Here is a 19,671-nt window from a genome sequence, read left to right on the forward strand (position 1 = left end):
TAGAATCTAATTAAAACTAACTTCTAACGGCAGTGTCTTTTTTATGAATCAGCCATAATTTGCTTATTACTTTCTGTTGTTGGGCACTTAGTATCTTGAGTTTTTTCACTATTAAAAGTAAGACATTCCTTGTTTAACAACGGGGCTGTGGTCCTGTTGCTGGATCATTAAATGTATTGGTTGGTAAACGAGGAATCGTGTGTAATATGTGCATTACAATACTCAGAACAAAGCAGTGGTCAGAGGAAACTCCCAACTTGATGACTTTGCTTTTATTTGCATAGCTCTTACATGCAGTGCTGTAATATGTAACAGAACATAAAACTACAGTACTGTACAATCAGCAAAACCTACAGTACTATATAAACAAGGTGTACTGAACAAAAAACATTGAAGGTTAATAAGATGTACAGAACTGTACCAAAAAAAAAGACAGGTTGTAAGTCTGAGCTATGTGTTGTAAATCTGAACAGTGTGCTGCAGTTGTAAATCTGAGCAGTTTTTAAATAAGTAGGTCATTAAACCAGGAATACCTGGGGCTGGGGATTTAGCTCAGCGGCAAAGCGCCTGCCTGGCAAGCGCAAGGTTGTGAGTTCGGTTCCCGGTACCGGAGAAAAACCAAAACCAAAACAAAACAAAACAAAAAACCAGGAATATCTGTAATACAGATACTCAACAATCGAGTTCCATTCTGGGAGAATTGTTTGTAAATTGAATTCATTTGTAAGCCGACAAAGTGAGTCTTACCAATACACCTGTGAAATTAAGCAGCTCAAATGTTTGCAAGTCAGGACTTACTTTTAAATTATTTCCATAGCGGAATTGCTAAAAACTGAGGCAAAGGAGAGACCATCTTTAAATCTATTGCAAATTGCTAAACTGCCAAAAAAGATTATACTTCTTTATGCTTATAGAAGCCCATAAAATTTTCAGTATTGGATTTCTTGTAGAAGGACAAATCTCTTTAATAATGAACGAATGAGGGGTAGCTCATTGTTCTAATGACTCTTTGCTGCAAGGGAAATCCATTCAGATTTCTTTTTAGGTGTGCATTCTTTATTTGATCAGCAGACTTGTCTTACTGAGTTTTAAAAGTGAGTCTCACTTTTTTTAGAAGGCCTGGTAAAGGACTTCCTTACTCACAACTGTTAAAATTTCTAGTTATAAAAACGATGACTGCATTTAATAGAACTTGAGATTGTACTTATCCTAGTTTCCCCCATTCTGATGTATAGAAGCAGTTGATAATTATTTGATTTTTTTGTTTGTTTGTTTTTTGTTTTTTTCCGGTACCGGCAGTCGAACTCACGACCTTGTGCTTGCCAGGCAGGTGCTATGCCGCTGAGCTAAATTCCCAGCCCCGATTTGATAATTTTGTATAAACTGATTGCGTGCGTATTCTGTCATTTCTGACGGCACAGAGTGATGCCCAGACCCTCAAGCCGAGTCTCTCCATTGCAGGTGCCATCCGAGCCCATGGTGGAAGCCTCCAGCACCTGACCTGGCTGGGCTTACAGTGGGACTCACTGCCTGCTGTGCCTGCATTTCGGAAGTGGCTGAAGCAGCTTTTTCATCATTTGCCTCAGGAGACATCAAAGCTTGAAACCAATGCACCTGAATCAATTTGTATTTTAGATCTTGAGGTAAGTGAGCATTCCAGCAAAGTAAGTACTGAGTTTGGTTGAATGTTTTTCTAACCTAAATGACATGTTCTTTAAATACAACAGGTGTTTCTGCTTGGAGTCATATATACCAGCCACTTACAGTTAAAAGAGAAGCACTACTCCCACCGCAGCCACTACTACCCGCTGTGCCTGCCACTTCCTGTGTGCAAGCAGCTCTGTGCAGAGAAGCAGAAAGCGTGGTGGGATGCAGTTTCTGCTCTCATTCACAGAAAGGCAGCGTGAGTAGTAAATAGAGACAGCCTCACTCACTCTCTAGGGCTGCCATAGTGTAACTTGGTACTGGGTATGGTGGCAAATGCCTGCACTCCTAGCAGCGGGGAGGCTGAGACAGGAGGACTGCAGAGTTGAACTCAGTCTGGCCAACTTAGCAAGACCCTGGAAAAAGGAAAAAGGAAAAGGGATGAGGATGGAGGTCAGTGTGAAGGCCTTGGGTATACTTTCCAGTACTGAGGGAAGAGGGGACTTACAAAATTTACTTGGTCACGTGAAAGTTAGCATAGGTGTTATTGTGGAATTGTACTTCTTTAAAGAAATTGTATTGAATACAACTTTTTTTAGACCTGGAACTGCAGCAAAGTTGCGACTTTTAGTTCAGCACGAACTGATCACCCTAAGGGGCCAGGAAAAACATGGTCTTCAGCCTGCTCTGCTTGTGCACTGGGCAAAATACCTTCTGAAAACGGTGAGTTCATTGAGTGACACTTCTTAAAAGAACAGTGCCTTAATTTTTGAAAACCTTGAGCTGAGACAGTATCAGCTTTTCACATTAGCTGCTGAAATATGTTTTAAAATATTGCCATAGAGTTAATGAAGTTAATTATAAGCACTTAAGAATGATGTCCTAAGCCGGTTGTGGTGGTGCATGCCTGTAATCCCAGCACTTAGGCTGAGGCAGGAGGATCGTTGTGAGTTCAAGGCCAGCTTGAACTGCATAGTGAGACCCTGTCTCAAAAAAAGAAAAAAGAAAAAAAAAAAGTGATGTCCAGTACAGTGTGTAGGTAGGAGCTGTTACTGTTGTTAACAATTAGTTAAATAATTATGGTCCAGCATGAAAAATTTTTAATGTGTTGGGCATAAAGCCTTTTAAGTAAGGGTACTACAGGTCTCCCTAAATACTTGGTGTCTTTTCCGTGTCAGAATTAGGTGTATTTGTAGATGGTTAGCTCCTTGCTCTTGCTCTGCAGGGCTGTGACACTTGCAGAGGAGCAGGCTTTGGGCATCTGAAAATGGCAACTCTTAAAAACAGCACGGGCTGCTTGATAAAGGCAGTACAGTGGTACCTCCGTACATGGACTTGGTTCTTTGCACAGCTTGGTCACAAACCATGTTGGATAAGATTGGAATCAAATTCAGTGGTTAGGTTCAGTGTTGAGCTTACAGGGGATTTTGATTTGGTTCTCATCTAGTTTGGTTTGTGACCAGAATCATAAAGAGAATTGAGTTTGTGAACTGAGGCATTATTATGTTGTTGAAAGTATTTAAGAACTTACTCTCTTGTATTGAGGTGGTTCATTATTCCAGGATTTGGGAAGTCAAACTAATGACTTGAGAGCACTTTTGGTTTTGACTAGAGAATTTTTTTCGGTCTTTTTGAGACAGAGTCTTGCCATGTAGTTCAGGCTGGCCTTGAGCTCACTTTGTAACCCACGCTGGTCTCATACTTACAACGATCCTCCTGCCTCAGCCTCCCCAGTGCTGGGATTACAGGTGTGCGCCATCACGCCCAGCTGACTAGAAAATTTAACTAGTTTCTATAATTTGTAAGTGAATTTTTAGATGTGATCATGAGTGTTCCTTAAGGTTGTGTCCTCTTTCTCTTTTAGGGCAGCAGTCTTAATTCTTTTTATGATCAACGGGACTACATAGGCAGAAGTGTTCATTATTGGAAGAAAGTTTTACCATTGTTGAAGATAATCAAAAGGAAGAATAGTATTCCTGAACCTATTGATCCTCTGTTTTTACATTTTCATAGTGTGGACATTCAGGTAATAGAGAACCCTCTTCTGAATTAATTTATAACAAAACAATAAAAATACTGATTCTTTAAATAAATTTCCTTGCTCTAAATGCACTAGCTGATCACAAATATTATGGCAAAGTAATGAGATGGGAACCTTGTCAGATTGTGTAGCATTTGGAAAATCTTTGGGGTTTGATATTCTGAGTAGAAGTGCTTTGTCTTAAAAACTGCTTACTGTGTTTAGGTCTCTGAAACTGGTGAATATGAAGAAGAGGCACACATCAGCTTTGCTATATTTGAGGCAGTTAATGGAAATATAGAAGATGCTCTCACTGTTTTTGAATCTATTAAAAGTGTTGTTTCTTACTGGAATCTTGCACTGGTAAGTAGGTGTGGTGCTTGGATTAAGAGACTTTTGTTTTAAAAACTGAAGTGTTTCATACAAGAACTCCTGTGTTTAGATTTTCCACAGGAAAGCAGAAGACATTGAAAATGATGCCCTTTCTCCTGAAGAACAAGAAGAATGCAAAAATTATCTGAGAAAGAGCAGGGACTACCTAATAAAGATTTTGGACAACAGTGATTCAAATCCATCAGTGGTCCAGAAAGTAAGTTGCAAGTGGTTGTCTGTCACTTAGGATCATTCATATTGGTGATGAATTTTTTTGCCTTGACTTCGTATTTTTACAATTCCAGAATCACACAGTAGTACATTGTTATTTATATACAGAAGGCCGTGTGTGTGTGTGTGTAAATGCTCTTAGTCTTTCTGTTTTATCATGGTTTTGGTGCCTTTTTCTTTTTTTTTTTTTTTTTTGAGATGGGATGTAGACTGGCCTGGGACTCGCTGTATAGCCCAGGTTGTCCTCAAACTTGTGGCGATTCTTCTGTGTCAGCTTCCCAAGTGCTGATATTAAAGGAGAGCACCACCACATCCAGATAATGCTGTCTTTATTGATTGATTGATTGATTATTTTTTTTTCTGTGACCGGGAATCAAACTCACGACCTTGAGCTTGCCAGGCAGGCGCTGTGCCACTGAGCCAAATCCGCAGCCCTGATGCTTTTTTAAAGCTTGATAATCTAGGTGTGTACTGTTAACAAAAATACTTGTGGTAGTAGAAAAGGTTTGTAGTCTGTGAGTATAGCTCATCAGTAGAGTGCTTGGTTAGTATACACAGACCCTAGATTCGATCTCCATAACCGCTAAAACACAAAAGGTTTCTAAGGTGTACATTTTAAAATTTTATTATCTTGGCAATGTGACCAAAACAAATATTTTAACTTCAGGCCTGGTTCTTCATGAACTTTACTGAAGGGGTTGCTCAAGGTTGCTTGTAGCCTGAGAGCAGCTCTTCTCATCCTTATCACCTGCTGTGGGTCAAATTGTTTCCCAGCTGTCCTCAGTTTCAGACTGTCAGTATTGCCTTGAGTTAAGTTCTACCTTCCTGCTGAGCATTTTATTGTTTAACTTACGTTATTGCAGTTACATTGAGATTTATGCATCCCAGCATCTGTATACATCCATTCAACATCAGTGAGAAATGGCAATAACCTATTCATGTGGGAACATTTCCTAACTCCACATCTCTGCTATTAGTGCTTCTTCATTTCATGAGCTTAATTCTTTCCATGATTCTGGTGAATTGATTCTTAATTCTGGTTGCAACTTTATATTAGATGACACCTCAACATGTATTATTATTTGAAATATAAAGTGCTCATTACGAAGTGAAAAAAATGTCAGCAAATTAAGATAAAATCTTTTAGTTTTTTTTCCTGGTGTTTTTGTAAGCTAAATCCCTTGGTTAATGCCTTTTGCTTCAGCTGCCAGTGTCCCTGGAGTCAGTGAAGGACATGCTTAACTCCGTCATGCAGGATCTAGAGGACTGTAGTGAAGGAGGTCCACTCTATAAGAATGGGAATTTGCGAAATGCAGATTCAGAGATCAAACATTCTGCACCATCTCCCAGCAAATATTCACTGTCACCAAGCAAAAGTTACATGGTAAGTAGGAAAGAAATGAGGCATTCTATTGTGGAATATATTTCCTTTTTAAATGTTTTAAGTACTATTTTGTAGTTATTTATTATGATGTTATTATAATTATTTTTAGTATTCTCCCAAAACACCACCTCGATGGGCAGAAGATCAAAATTCTTTGCTGAAAATGATCTGCCAACAAGTAGAGGCCATTAAGGTAAACCACTTAGTAACGCTAAAAGTACTTCTTGTTTAAGATTTCTTCCTGAGCCACTTCGGCACTTTCTGAAGTTGGTTAAAATGTCCTCTTGCTATACGCACAAGTATAGAGTCATACCGTGTTTTGCATACTTCTTTCTTGATCCTTACCATATCTTTGAACTTTCTTATGTGTCTACCTCTTCCACAAAATGTGAGCCCTTTAAAAATAGACTTTTATTTAGAAACATGATTCTGGTACAGGTGGTTCCCAAGTGATTGAATTGAACTAGCAAGATAATACTTAACATACCTTACTCTATAGGAATATTTCTCCCATTGCTTGTAGAAGAGCTGTGGGTCAGATTTATAGGTAGGAATTGAGAAGTGTTCTAAGCTTTGAAAAAGTTTAATCATTTGTAATACTTCCATATGATTTTGACTTAGTTATGTTATGGTTAGCATACTCAGAGGGGCTTTACCTCTTTGAAATTAGAAGTACAGTGGGAGTGGCTTTTTTCATGCTCATTGGACAAAAAACTCAAACTTCAGAAGTGACATCAAAATATGATGATAACATTGCAGTCAGCAGTGTGTGACTTTGAAACAACTGTTTGGAGGAGAAAGTTTTTTGAATTTGTACATCCGTTTTATATGTTAGTTTGTGCAGTATGCTCTGTGATGTCATACACAACGCTGATGTTGCACAGAGGGCTTGGAGAGGCAGGGCTGAGTTCTGTGGAAGTGTGGATCTCAGGCTGTGGGCCCGAGCAGCTGGGTGCTGGTGTGGACTCGGCCACAGAGAACCTATTTTGGATCTGTTACCACCTCTCTTTGTCTGACTTTGCAAAGTGAGGATTGCTGAATCCATTTCCCATCCCACTTTTTGATTCTTGGAATTTGAAAAGGAGGGTTGCATCCAGGATTACAGGGTCAGAACTGTGGGCGGATGTCAGCAGTGACTGCCATGTCCAGTCAGGTCCCCTGGCTTCTTGCTCTTGCACGTGCAGCATCTGACCCAGTTGAGGGGTGAGGAGGGAGCTGTTGAGCTTGAATGTTGATAGAGTTAAAGCTCGCAGGCAATTTCTATTTGAAACACGTCTAGGAGAAAGCAAACGTTGAGGTCTGCTTCTGACCTCATTTGTTAGAACTGGTCAGGTGGCTGGGTTGTTACAGAGGAGTTTGGGACTGTTTTCAAAACTGACTTGTGTAGCACTGTAGTTTTTTTTTTTTTTTTTATATTTTGTGTTTTTGCAAGAGGAAACAGCTTCTTGATTTGTGCCTATTTTGTAAGGGGACATTTTGTGGGTTTTGGGACTGGGTAGGGTGTTCCCATACTGTTATCTGTGAAGCAGCAAAACACAGATAGCTGGCATCATGGTTACATTAGACACTGATGATGAAATACTTCCAGAGCTGCTTCAAAAGTGGCAGGAATGATGGGCAGATGCATTTGAAGCGTGGTGAGGGAGTATTGTGTCTTTTACTGTAATAATTTAAATATTCACCATAATTTTTGATCCTATGCCATACATGATAAACTCTGAGCAAATGTTGTTTTCCTTTGCCGATGGAGCATTTGCCATGACCTTGAGAATTAGTTGTAGTCTGTTTCAGCACGTCTGGTAAGAATTGAGAGACAGGTTTTGAATTTTGAGTAGTCCAGGTGGCGTGAAGAATGCAGTGGTGTGGAGAGCAGACTCTGGGTTTGAGGATCATGAATGTCACAAGAGCTTTAATTTGTAGGTCTTGGATTTTGAGCAGCTGAACTTCAGAAGGATTAATGTCAGCAAGAGTAGAATGGAAATGAGATCATTAGGGGGTTTTCTAGTTTAGAGTTAGAGTGAGCAAATTAACAAAATAAGGATATGTCCTCCATTGTGGGGAAGTTGCTGTGTAGTTCAGGCTGATCTTCAGCTCATTGTGTATCCCAGGCTGGCCTTCAACCCATGGCAACCTTTCTGCCTCAGCATCAGGAGTGCTGGGAGAATAGTATTCTTTTTTTTAATCATAAACACAGATTAACTTCCAGACTAACAGGCTAAAAAAAATATAAAACACATAAGACAGTTATACTAAATCAAGGTACACTTGTATTGTACCTTGCTGGATTATAGTGGACATGCTGATTGTCAGTGCTGGATTACAGTTTCTCTTTTTTTTTTCCTGTTGTCTTTTATTTTGTACTTTACAAGAGTATCTCTTGTAAGAGAAACCATGTGATATTTAAGCTTGTAATTTACTTCACTTAATATATTACAGTGTCAGAGTGCATTCATTTTCCTTTCTGTAGGAAAGGACTTGAGTTTATCCTTCATGGCAGAACAGTACTCCATTGTGTGTAAATACTGTACTTTCTTGATCCATTCATCTGTTGATGGCTGTATAGGCTGCCTGCAAGATTTAGCTGTTCATTCATGTTTTTGATACCCAAATTTTACTGAAAAATAAAATCTCCTGCCTTCTTTTTTTTTCTTGGGTTTTTATTTTTATTTTTTCCGGTACCAGGAATCGAACTCACGACCTCGTGCTTGCCAGGCAAGCACTGTGCCGCTGAGCAAATCCCCAGCCCAATAAAATCTCTTTAAAAAAAAATGTCATTAAGTTGGCTGGGTGTGGTGGTGCATGCCTATAATACCAGCATTCAGGACTGAGGCCAGAGGATTGCCACGAGTTAGAGGCCAGATTGGGCTACATAGTGTGTTCAAGGCCAGCCTGAATTGTGTAGCAAGACCTGGTCTTAACAAACAAACAAAGCAAAATAAAAAGTATTTTAAGTTTGCCTTGGCACTGTTTCTGGTTTGGCATAATTCATTTGAAATTATGTTCTGTTTTTCTTCCAATAGAAAGAAATGCAGGAACTGAAACTAAATAGCAGTAATTCAGCATCGCCACATCACTGGCCTGCAGAGAATTATGGGCCAGACCAAATACCTGATGGGTATCAAGGATCACAGTCTTTCCATGGGGCTCCACTCACAGGTGAGTTGGCAACTGGATAATCCCCCAATTTTATTAAAGTTAGACACATTCACACAGGCACGGATGAGTACACATAGCCTGTGTGTGTGCCTCTGCCTCTTTTTTTTTTGTGGTACAGAGGAATTGGGAATCAAACCCAGGTCTGATGTGTGCTAGGCAAGGGCTCTACCTCTGAGCTATATTCCAGCAACCCCCCACCCCATTTAAGTAGATAAGTTGTCTGTATTTATTTATATGTGTGTTGATATGTCTCCTTATGTTACTTAAAAAGCTGTATTTGTTATAACTGAGAATTTTAATTAAAACTCCAAGTATTAAGGAAACAAGCTTTGTCTGATCCCATGTGTATTAAGACTGAAAGAACACTCTGTGTCTTAGATAAGCTAAGTCTGAGGTAGGATTATTCCTGAAGTTGAGAACCATAAATGAATATAACATTACACTATGCACTAGGAGATGTCTAATTAAGAGCTTAAAAGTTCTGGGTAATTACTTTGATTTTATATATATAGGGAGGCAGGTCATAAATAGGAAATCTCATTTATTTTGAAATTAAGGATTGTGCGCAGGAGGACAAGGGGCTTGGAGTTAGACCGTATTGTGTTTCTCAGTTGTGCTTTAGCTGTACAAGTTAACCTCCCTGAATGTAGCCCTAGTGCTTGTCTCATGAGAGTGGTGGGAGCCTCTGTGTATGTGTAGGTAAGTGGTGGGTAGGGGGCTGGCCTTTCCTGCACTGTGTAGTAGACAGCGCATGAGCAAAAGTATTAATAGTGCTTCCCGTGACTTGGCTATGTGCAAAAGTGCTCTGTGTGTCATTTTATTTAGTTACAGTAACTCTGGGTACTCATACCATTATTAAATCCTATTATATAGACGAGGAAATGGGTTTAGAAAGGTGATTTTTCTTCAGCTAGTTATAGATAGAGCTTTGATGCTACACTTAAAGGCCACTTGCCAGGGTGTGATATGTTGCTGCCCAGAGGCAGAAATGTTAGAAATAGGACTTTTTTTTTTTCCTTAAATGTGAGACAGACTCCTGAAATGGTATAGGTTAAGCATTCTGAAAATCTGAAATCTGATGTAATGCCATCAGTGGAAAATCCTCCGCCTGACTCACGTGACAGATTCCACTCAGAATCTGTGTATGCTTAAATTACTGTGTAGAATTTCATTTTAGTCTGTGTTTAAAGGGTGAAAAATGTATGAATTTGATGTTCACTAGGAACTTCTCCCCAAGATATCTCATTCGATAAAAATCTGAAGCACTTCTGGTCCCAAGTATTTGAAAAAGAGACGTTCGACCTGTGGTAGTACGTTTCTCTCTAACTGCTTTTAACCTAGGACATATCCAGAATGAGGCTAGATCAGAATAGCACATTTCTGTAATATGGTACCTGGGATTGTACTTAAGGTTACACCACTGTCCTCTTATAACAAGGTCTTTTTTTTGCTGGCACATGGTGGAGAATCTTGGCGATGTCGAACTTATTATTATCATCCTGGTGGATGTGTGTAGGAGATATTTAGAGCCTAGATTCTGCTCACTCAAAGCCCCTGGCATCGTTTACAGCAGTGTGAGCAAGGATGGAGGTTGTCTGTCCTCTCAGGCTTCTTCAGGGTTGCTAGGAGCAGCCATTTGTCAGGTTCCATTTCCTCTCTGTACAGGCATAAAGAAGATCCACTGATGGCATTATGGTGTAATAAACACAACATCCACATAATCTTATTTTATTCCTGCAATGATCTGGTAAATGTGAAGAGACAGCACATCCTCATTTTATATCCTCCAGATGGCTCACTGACAGGACCACAGTGCAGAAAAAGAGGAGCCCAGGTCTCCAGAGTTCTGTTCTGGTGTTCATAGACTTCTTCCCTTAATCAAAGTAAAGAACGTGACAGGATAGGAAACTGAAGTAACGAACAGTGCAAGGAAAGCTAAAAACTAACCACCTTCCATCATGTAGACTTGCATTACCGTTGTGGCGTGTTTCCTTCTGGTTCCTTTTCATTTTAGTACATAAAGTGTTTTCTGTGAGATTATTATTATGTTTATATAAATGAATTAGGCTACTTTGAAAATGTTACTTTAAGTTCTGAATAGTTTTTAAATTAGGTAGTTTTTGAAAATTCAATGAATGGATATGTAGTATTCCTTCATGTGGAAGTACTGCCAATTTTGTATCTGTTCCAGTTTGTGGTAGGTATTAAACATCATGCTCTCGACACATTCCCATGGTTATTGGTTCTTTTAACCATGTGTATTTGGTCCCATCTTTGCATTCTTGCCTGTGTTGACTGTCACCAGTATCCAAAAACCTTCGTTGTACCATCGGTTTTTAAGTTTTTTTAAAAAACAAGGCATGTTAAATACTTTATAGTTGCTTACGTTTTTTCCTGAATTATCTGTTCTGTAGTAGTTGTTTTTAGTAGATTGTTTTGTTTTTTGGTTTTCTGAGACAGTCTTGCTGTGTAGTTCATACTGGTCTTGGACTCACTAGGTTGGTCTTAAACTCATGGCCATCCTCCTGCCTCAGCTTCCTAAGTGCTGGGATTATAGGCGTGTGCTACCACACTCAGCCTTTCAGTTATTTTTAGTAGGGTTAAATGACCCCTCTTTTTTTTTCCTCATTGAGTTGCTAGTCATTGGTAAAATCTTAGCTAACCTATGATCTTACAATTCTTGGCTCACGCGTATCAGCTTGTTCTGTGTCGCGAGCCTATCTCCTCTTCAGAGTGGTTCAGGAAGTTCATTCTGTTTTCACATTCAGACATTGATTTCCACCTAGGCTTTTCTAGGGCACTTTCAGTGCTTTTTCAAAATCAATGACATGGCACTTGTTGGGTCAAAAAATTCCAGTTCTTTCATACATAGACATAAAAGATCTTTGTTTTGTTTCCTAGAATTCTGTGCTAAAGATAGATCAAGTGCAGGACTGTACTTTGCCATTAATATGGGGTACCTTTCTGTTTGGTTTCTGGTAAAACTCAAAGTAGGTGGAGCAGATAGTTTGTACGTCAGCATGAATGTTTTTATGTAGATCAGGTTTTTGTTTTTGCTTTTTGAGACAGGGTCTCACTATGTAGTTCTTCTGACGGCCTTGAACTCACAGTGATTTCTCCTGCCTCAGCCTACTTAGTGGTGGGATTAAAGGCATTCACCACCACACCCAGCTTTGTTGTTTTTAAGGCACGCGGTTTATGTTGCTTGTGAAATCTTTTGGTGAATTTGTCCAGTGAGTTTGGCCTGAGCACGCTCACATGGGTTTCCAGAGTGTAATAACCTCGTCACTCTAGAGGCTTTTGAGGCTCCCTCACATCTGTAACGTAGCTGAGCCCGTCAGATGCAGTTCTGATCCCTGAGTCCTCCTTTGTGACTTTGTGTTTCTGTGATTTCTGATGTCGACAGTCTAATGACTGCTTTTGCAGCCTGCAGATGTTAGAAAATGGATCGTCTGGTTTCTTCTAGGCTCTCTTTTGGGTGCTCGTTAAGCACCTTCTTAACTGGCAGTGCTGTTGTCTTACTCTGTCATGTGTAGCAGTTTTCCTAGTTTGTCATTTGTTTGATATATGGAAAATTGAAAGTGTAGTTAAATCTTTCATTGATTTCTTTACCTTTGTATTTATAGTTCTTGCCTAGATAGTCCTTTTACTGTGATACAGATTTTAACAGTGCTCCCCCCTTTTTTTTTTTAGTTGCAACTACCGGCCCTTCAGTATATTATAGTCAGTCACCAGCATATAATTCCCAGTATCTTCTCAGACCAGCAGCTAATGTTACTCCCACAAAGGTAACAAAGGAATCATTTATACATTTACAACTGTTTCCTTTTTAATTATTTAGGCTTTCTTTAAAGAAATTCAGGGTAGTAGTTCAGTATTAAAGCTTATATATCCCTTAAGGTACAGACATTTTAAATTCCTTTCCAGATAACAGAAGTTGTACGTTACTTATAGTCACCTTCCTTTTCTGTGATAATGATAAGTGTGAACATTTAGAATATTTTTTAAGTGGGAGTGGTGGTGGTTGGTCCTTCATCCTTCTGTTTGACAGAAGTAGGACTAGAATATCCTTGCCAAACCACTGTGTGGTAAGTATTTGCAGGCCAATGCAGTTACATAACTCTGAATTAAGATCTGATACTACAGCTGTAGTGGAATGTGAAGGCTTTGACAGAGGGTTAGGGCACATTTAGACCCATTCTCTTTTGCTTAATGTGCTCTTGGGCAAGTTTCTTACCTTCTTTATTCCTCATATGCTTCATATGTAGAATGAAGATAATACCTGAATTCATGGGGTTCATGAGGGTATTAAAGTGAGATAATGTGTTGAGAACAGTGCCCATTTGGCACATTGACAGATGTTCATGATAATGTCTTTCTTATCATCATTACTGTTTTTAACATCATTCAGTAAACTCTGTAGGCATGAAGAAGGTAATTATTTTGTGTAGGTGTAGACTTTTAAGATGCCATATGAGTTACTCTTCATTGTATGCCAGGCATATACCATATGTGAGCAGCTTTGTATGTAGTAAGGTTGCCTTTTCTTAATGAGTGGATATGTCTGAACCACAGTGGTACTTTCTTTCCCTTGTAGTACTCATGTGTGAGGTTTGTTAGAATTGATGTCTGTCCAGTTCTCCGTAGTCTTGCAGACAATCTACAACATGTTTTATCTTTTCCTTTTAGGGTCCAGTTTATGGCATGAATAGGCTTCCACCCCAGCAGCATATTTATGCCTACTCACAGCAGATGCACACACCACCGGTGCAAAGCTCATCGGCTTGTATGTTCTCTCAGGAGATGTATGGTCCTCCGCTGCGTTTTGAGTCTCCTGCAACAGGAATTCTGTCGCCCAGGGGTGATGATTACTTTAATTACAATGTTCAGCAGACAAGCACAAATCCACCTTTGCCAGAACCAGGATACTTTACAAAACCTCCAGTTGGAGCTCATGTGTCAAGATCTGCAGAGTCTAAGGTTATAGAATTTGGAAAACCAAATTTTGTTCAGCCAATGCCTGGTGAAGGAATAAGGCCATCTTTGACAACACCCACTCATAGTACACAGCCAACTCCTTTTAAATTTAACTCAAATTTCAAATCAAATGATGGGGATTTTACGTTTTCTTCACCGCAAGTTGTAACACACCCCCCTTCTACAGCTTACAATAATAGTGAAAGCCTGTTAGGCCTCCTGACTTCAGATAAACCTTTGCAAAGAGATGGCTATAGTGGACCAAAACCAGTTCCTGGTCAAACCATTGGTCCTCGAAATACATTCAATTTTGGAAGCAAAAATGTGTCTGGAATCTCATTTACAGAAAATATGGGACCAGGTCAGCAAAAGAATCCTGCCTTTCGCCGAAGTGATGATATGTTTACTTTTCATGGGTCTGGAAAATCTGTGTTTGGAACACCTGCTCCAGAGCTGGCAAGTAAGAATCATGAGGGAGACGGGGGCAGTGCCCATGGGGATGATGATGATGACGGCCCTCACTTTGAGCCTGTGGTACCTCTTCCTGATAAGATTGAAGTGAAAACAGGCGAGGAAGATGAAGAGGAGTTCTTTTGTAATCGTGCAAAATTGTTCCGTTTTGATGGAGAATGCAAAGAATGGAAGGAACGTGGGGTTGGCAATGTGAAAATACTAAGGCATAAGACATCTGGTAAAATTCGTCTTCTGATGAGACGAGAGCAAGTATTGAAAATCTGTGCCAATCATTACATCAGTCCAGATATGAAACTGACACCAAATGCAGGGTCGGACCGATCTTTTGTGTGGCATGCTCTTGATTATGCGGATGAGTCACCAAAACCAGAACAGCTAGCTATTAGGTTTAAAACCCCTGACGAAGCAGCACTTTTTAAGTGCAAGTTTGAAGAGGCCCAGAGTATTTTAAAAGCAGCAGGAACAAATGTAGCTGTAGCACCAAACCAGACCATCAGAATCGTAAAAGAAGCCACAAGTCATGATAACAAGGATGTTTGCAAGTCTGATGCTGGAAATAAGAATTTTGAATTTCAGGTTCCAAAGAAAGAAGGATCATGGTGGCACTGTAGCAGCTGCTCACTGAAGAATGCTGCCAGTGCTAAGAAGTGTGTATCATGTCAAAACCTAAACCCGAGCAGTAAAGAGCTCCGAGGCTTGCCATTAATGGAAACTGGTTCTGTTCCCAAAACCAGTCCAGAAAGTGTTCAAGACAGATTTCCATTAATGACCCCAAAGAAGGAGGGTCACTGGGATTGCAGTGTTTGTTCAGTAAGAAATGAACCTACTGTATCCAGGTGCATTGCGTGCCAGAATACAAAATCTCCTAACAAAAGTGCGTCTTCGTTTGTGCACACTTCTTTTAAATTTGGTCAGGGGGATCTTCCTGTGTCTGCCAACAGCGATTTCAGATCTGTGTTTTCTGCAAAGGAAGGACAGTGGGATTGCAGCGTGTGCTTGGTGCGTAATGAGGGAAGCGTTTCAAAATGTATTTCTTGTCAGAGCCCAAGAAAACAGAGTCTTCCCACTACTTCTGTGCCAGTACCTGGTTCTTTTAAGTTTGGAACTTCAGAGATAAGTAAAACTCCAAACAGTGGGTTTGAGGACATGTTTGCTAAGAAGGAAGGCCAGTGGGATTGCAGTTCATGCTTAGTCCGGAACGAAGCAAATGTTGCAAAATGTGTGGCTTGTCAGAATCCAGCTGAGCCAGGTCCATCTACTTCTACTGTTCCAGCACCTGCCTCTTCCAAGTTTGGGTCTTCAGAGATAAGCAAGGCTCCAAAGAGCGGATTTGAGGGAATGTTCACCAGAAAGGAAGGGCAGTGGGATTGCAGTGAGTGCTTTGTACGAAATGAAGCAAGTGCTACCCAGTGTGTTGCTTGTCAGAATCCAAGTAAACAGAGTCAGCCTGCCCCTGCCATTCCAGTGCCTGCCTCTGCCGTCACAGGCAGGACTCCAAAGAATGGATTTGAAGGAGTGTTCACCATAAAAGAAGGGCAGGGGGATTGTAGTGTTTGCTTGGTACAAAATGAGAGTTCTTCCTCAAAATGTGTGGCTTGTGATGCTTGTAAACCTACCCATAAACCCACTGTAGAAGCTCCTTCAGCTTTCACAGAAGGCTCAAAAACAAAGCTCAGTGAGTCTTCTGGGAGTCAGGTGGGAACAGGGTTTAAAAGTAACTTTCCAGAAAAAACTTTTAAATTTGGCATTACAGAGCAAGGATTTAAGTTTGGGCACGTGGAACAAGAAAATACCCCTTCATTTACATTTCAGGGTTCTTCTAACACGGAATTTAAGTCAATAAAAGAAGGATTTAGTTTTTCCATTCCTGTGTCTGCTGATGGGTTTAAGTTTGGCATTCAGGAACAAGGAAATCAAGAAAAGAATGAAAAGCACCTTGAAAATGACAGTGGTTCTCAGGTTCAGGATGTTAGTAGCCAGAAAAATGGGAGTGGTGTAATTTTTGGGCAACAGAGTGGCACTTTCACCTTTGCAGATCTTGCAAAATCAACTTCAGGAGAAGGGTTTCAGTTTGGAAAGAAAGACCCTAATTTCAAGGGATTTTCAGGTGCTGGAGAAAAGTTATTCTCATCACAAAGTAGTAAAACGTCTGAGAAGGCCAGCACCTGTGCTGATGTAGAGAAAGATGATGATGCCTACAAGACTGAGGACAGTGACGACATTCATTTCGAGCCCGTTGTGCAGATGCCTGAGAAGGTGGAGCTGGTAACGGGAGAGGAAGATGAGAAGGTTCTGTACTCACAGCGGGTGAAGTTATTCAGGTTTGATGCTGAGATAAGTCAGTGGAAAGAAAGAGGTTTAGGGAACTTAAAAATTCTCAAAAATGAGGTCAATGGCAAGCTGAGGATGTTGATGCGAAGAGAACAAGTTCTGAAAGTGTGTGCCAATCACTGGATAACAACCACTATGAACCTCAAGCCCCTGTCTGGCTCAGACAGAGCGTGGATGTGGCTGGCTAGTGACTTCTCCGACGGCGATGCTAAGCTGGAGCAGCTGGCGGCAAAATTCAAAACACCAGAACTGGCGGAGGAGTTCAAGCAGAAGTTTGAGGAGTGCCAGCGACTTCTCTTAGACATTCCCCTGCAGACCCCACATAAACTTGTAGATACTGGTAGAGCTGCCAAGTTGATACAGAGAGCTGAGGAGATGAAGAGTGGGCTGAAAGATTTCAAGACGTTTTTGACGAATGACCAGACAAAGGTGGTGGATGAGGAGAGCAGTGGCCCGGCTGCAGGTGCTACCAGTGCCGCAGATGCAGGGATCAGGCGCAGCCCCGAGAACCAGGGGCCCTCGCTGGAGTGGGACAACTACGACCTGCGGGAAGAGGCTCTGGACGACAGCATCAGCAGCAGCTCTGTTCACGCCTCACCGCTGGCCAGCAGCCCCGTAAGGAAGAACCTCTTCCGCTTTGGGGAGTCCACCACTGGGTTCAACTTCAGTTTCAAATCTGCACTGAGCCCGTCTAAATCGCCTGCCAAGTTGAACCAGAGTGGAGCTTCGGTGGGCACTGATGAAGAGTCAGATGTGACTCAGGAAGAGGAGAGAGATGGTCAGTACTTTGAGCCTGTTGTACCCTTACCTGACCTAGTCGAAGTGTCCAGCGGGGAGGAGAACGAACAGGTGGTTTTTAGTCACAGAGCAAAACTCTATAGATACGATAAAGATGTCAGCCAGTGGAAAGAAAGGGGCATCGGTGACATCAAGATCTTACAGAATTACCATAATAAGCAAGTTCGCATAGTGATGAGAAGAGACCAGGTGTTGAAACTGTGCGCCAATCACAGGATAACTCCAGACATGACTCTGCAAACCATGAAAGGGACAGAAAGAGTGTGGGTGTGGACTGCGTGTGATTTTGCAGATGGAGAAAGAAAAGTAGAACATTTAGCTGTCCGTTTTAAACTACAAGATGTTGCAGACTCATTTAAGAAAATTTTTGATGAAGCAAAAGCAGCCCAAGAAAAAGATTGTTTGATAACACCTCATGTTTCTCGTTCAAGCACGCCCAGAGAGTCGCCCTGTGGCAAAATCGCTGTAGCTGTGTTAGAGGAAACTACAAGAGAGAGGACAGATGTGATTCCGGGTGACGATGTGGCAGATGCAGTTTCTGAGAGCGCAGAGGTACCTGGTGCGTCTGAAACCACAACGAAAGCAGTAGTTTCGCCCCCCAAGTTTGTATTTGGTTCAGAGTCTGTTAAGAGCATTTTTAGTAGTGAAAAATCAAAACCATTCACATTTGGCAACAGTTCGGCTACTGGATCTTTGTTCGGATTTAGTTTTAACACACCTTTGAAAAGTAACAGAGAGACCAATTCAGAGGTGCAGACGGAATCTGAAAGACAAGTGGAGCCTGGGGAACGTGAGCCATCACAGGATGCTGGCCACAGACAGTCTTCAGATGGTGGGGTCAAGAGTCTCTTCACCACCCTCCCAAAGGAAGAGCCTCCAGCTAATCATGCATTTGCAACACCAGTGAAGGGTGAGTGCGCTGTCTTTTTTTAAATCAGATTTTATTGGTACATTTGAGGTATACATAATGGTCACATTCATCCTAGAGAGTTTGTACTGGTACATGAGATAAGTTGATCCTCCTTTTTCCCCATTCCCCTACCCTCCCTTCAACCCCTCCCCATTTACGAAAGCTTTGTTCTCCATTTTTTGTGCTTCGTCTTTACAGTTAAGTATAACTTCTTTGTTTTACTGTTTGTCTCAATGCACGCTATTTGTAGGATACTAATGTTTTAGTCAGAGTTGGATCATAAATCCTGCCTTGTGAATACCCAAAAAATGAGCAGACTTTTTTCTCCCTAAATGATTTCACCTGTGAATACTCAAACAGTAACAGATTGTGGGTAAGTTAGTTAAGAGATTTCAATAACTAGAAGATAAATGTAATGTGTGAGTAAGCAAAAAGAACCCTTAAATGTAAATCATGAGCATTAGTGTGAGTCTTTTTGGAGGTGAGGGTGCTGGGGATTGAATCCAGAAAGCACTGAGCTATATCCTTAGTCCTTTTTATTTATTTATTTATTTTTTAATGCAGAGTCTTCCTACAGTTTCCCAGCCTCAGTCTCTTAAGTAGGAGCGATTGTAGGCATGTGTCACCATACCCAGTTTGAGCCTTTTAAGAAAATGTTCATCCTTCATGGTTATTGATACTTTCTTGTTATTTACATATATGGTGGGGTGCTGGGGATTTAGGTCAGCGGCACAGTGCCTGCCTGGCAAGCGCGATGTCGTGAGTTTGATTCCCAGTACCGGAAAAACACAAAATAAAACAAACAAAACAAAACAAAACAAGCATACATACATACATACATATATGTGTTACTGAGATGTTTGCTCGTTGCATAGGTTAGTCTTGGTACTGTTTATTAAATGAGCAAAGAATGAAAGCAGTGATATAAATAAACACATAAACTATATTGGTAAAAATTAAGGGGCTCTGGCTTTTTATATTTTAAATCGTACTCATTTTGTTTCACAAGATGTTCACAAATACTCTTTTATTTTTTAGGATTTAATTTTAACCTTTTTAAATCTAATCCAATGGCCTTTTGGACCAGCACCCTTTCTTCCCAGCCAGAGAGCACAGGTATAGCTAGTGCTCTCTGTGTGCACTGACGCAGCTAGTAATCTCTAGCAGAGTAACCATGGCTGTGTGAAATTCAGTGCTTAACTCTATAGTGTGCATGGTAAAGAATGTCATTTTAAACACAGTACCTTCTGATACCCTTAAATGCTGCTTTTTAAACTTACCTGGATGCTAGCTGTGTTTTCTTATTGCATTATTTTTTTGCTGTGTTATTGTACTTTATTGCTCTGTTGTCAGCACTGCTTAATGAAGATCTGT

General features: G+C 40.6%; 1 protein-coding gene across 3 annotated transcripts in view; it reads left to right on the plus strand.

Annotated features, from left to right (window-relative positions):
• The window catches only part of Ranbp2 (RAN binding protein 2), a 67,312-nt gene that overhangs the window by 35,162 nt on the left and 12,479 nt on the right, over nt 1–19,671 (plus strand). For 2 of the 3 annotated variants that reach the window (XM_005400808.2, XM_005400809.2), the window contains exons 10-21: nt 1,462–1,643; nt 1,728–1,903; nt 2,244–2,367; nt 3,509–3,670; nt 3,890–4,027; nt 4,107–4,253; nt 5,472–5,651; nt 5,761–5,844; nt 8,672–8,807; nt 12,501–12,595; nt 13,497–18,297; nt 19,336–19,413. In XM_005400808.2, coding sequence (XP_005400865.1) covers nt 1,462–1,643; nt 1,728–1,903; nt 2,244–2,367; nt 3,509–3,670; nt 3,890–4,027; nt 4,107–4,253; nt 5,472–5,651; nt 5,761–5,844; nt 8,672–8,807; nt 12,501–12,595; nt 13,497–18,297; nt 19,336–19,413 — 6,303 coding nt within the window. The remainder of the gene's footprint in view (nt 1–1,461; nt 1,644–1,727; nt 1,904–2,243; nt 2,368–3,508; nt 3,671–3,889; nt 4,028–4,106; nt 4,254–5,471; nt 5,652–5,760; nt 5,845–8,671; nt 8,808–12,500; nt 12,596–13,496; nt 18,298–19,335; nt 19,414–19,671) is intronic. The other variant, XM_005400811.2, reaches the window with a different exon arrangement.

Source organism: Chinchilla lanigera, unplaced genomic scaffold, assembly GCF_000276665.1.
Source record: "Chinchilla lanigera isolate Chin_1 unplaced genomic scaffold, ChiLan1.0 scaffold00069, whole genome shotgun sequence".
Classification (NCBI taxonomy): domain Eukaryota; kingdom Metazoa; phylum Chordata; class Mammalia; order Rodentia; family Chinchillidae; genus Chinchilla; species Chinchilla lanigera.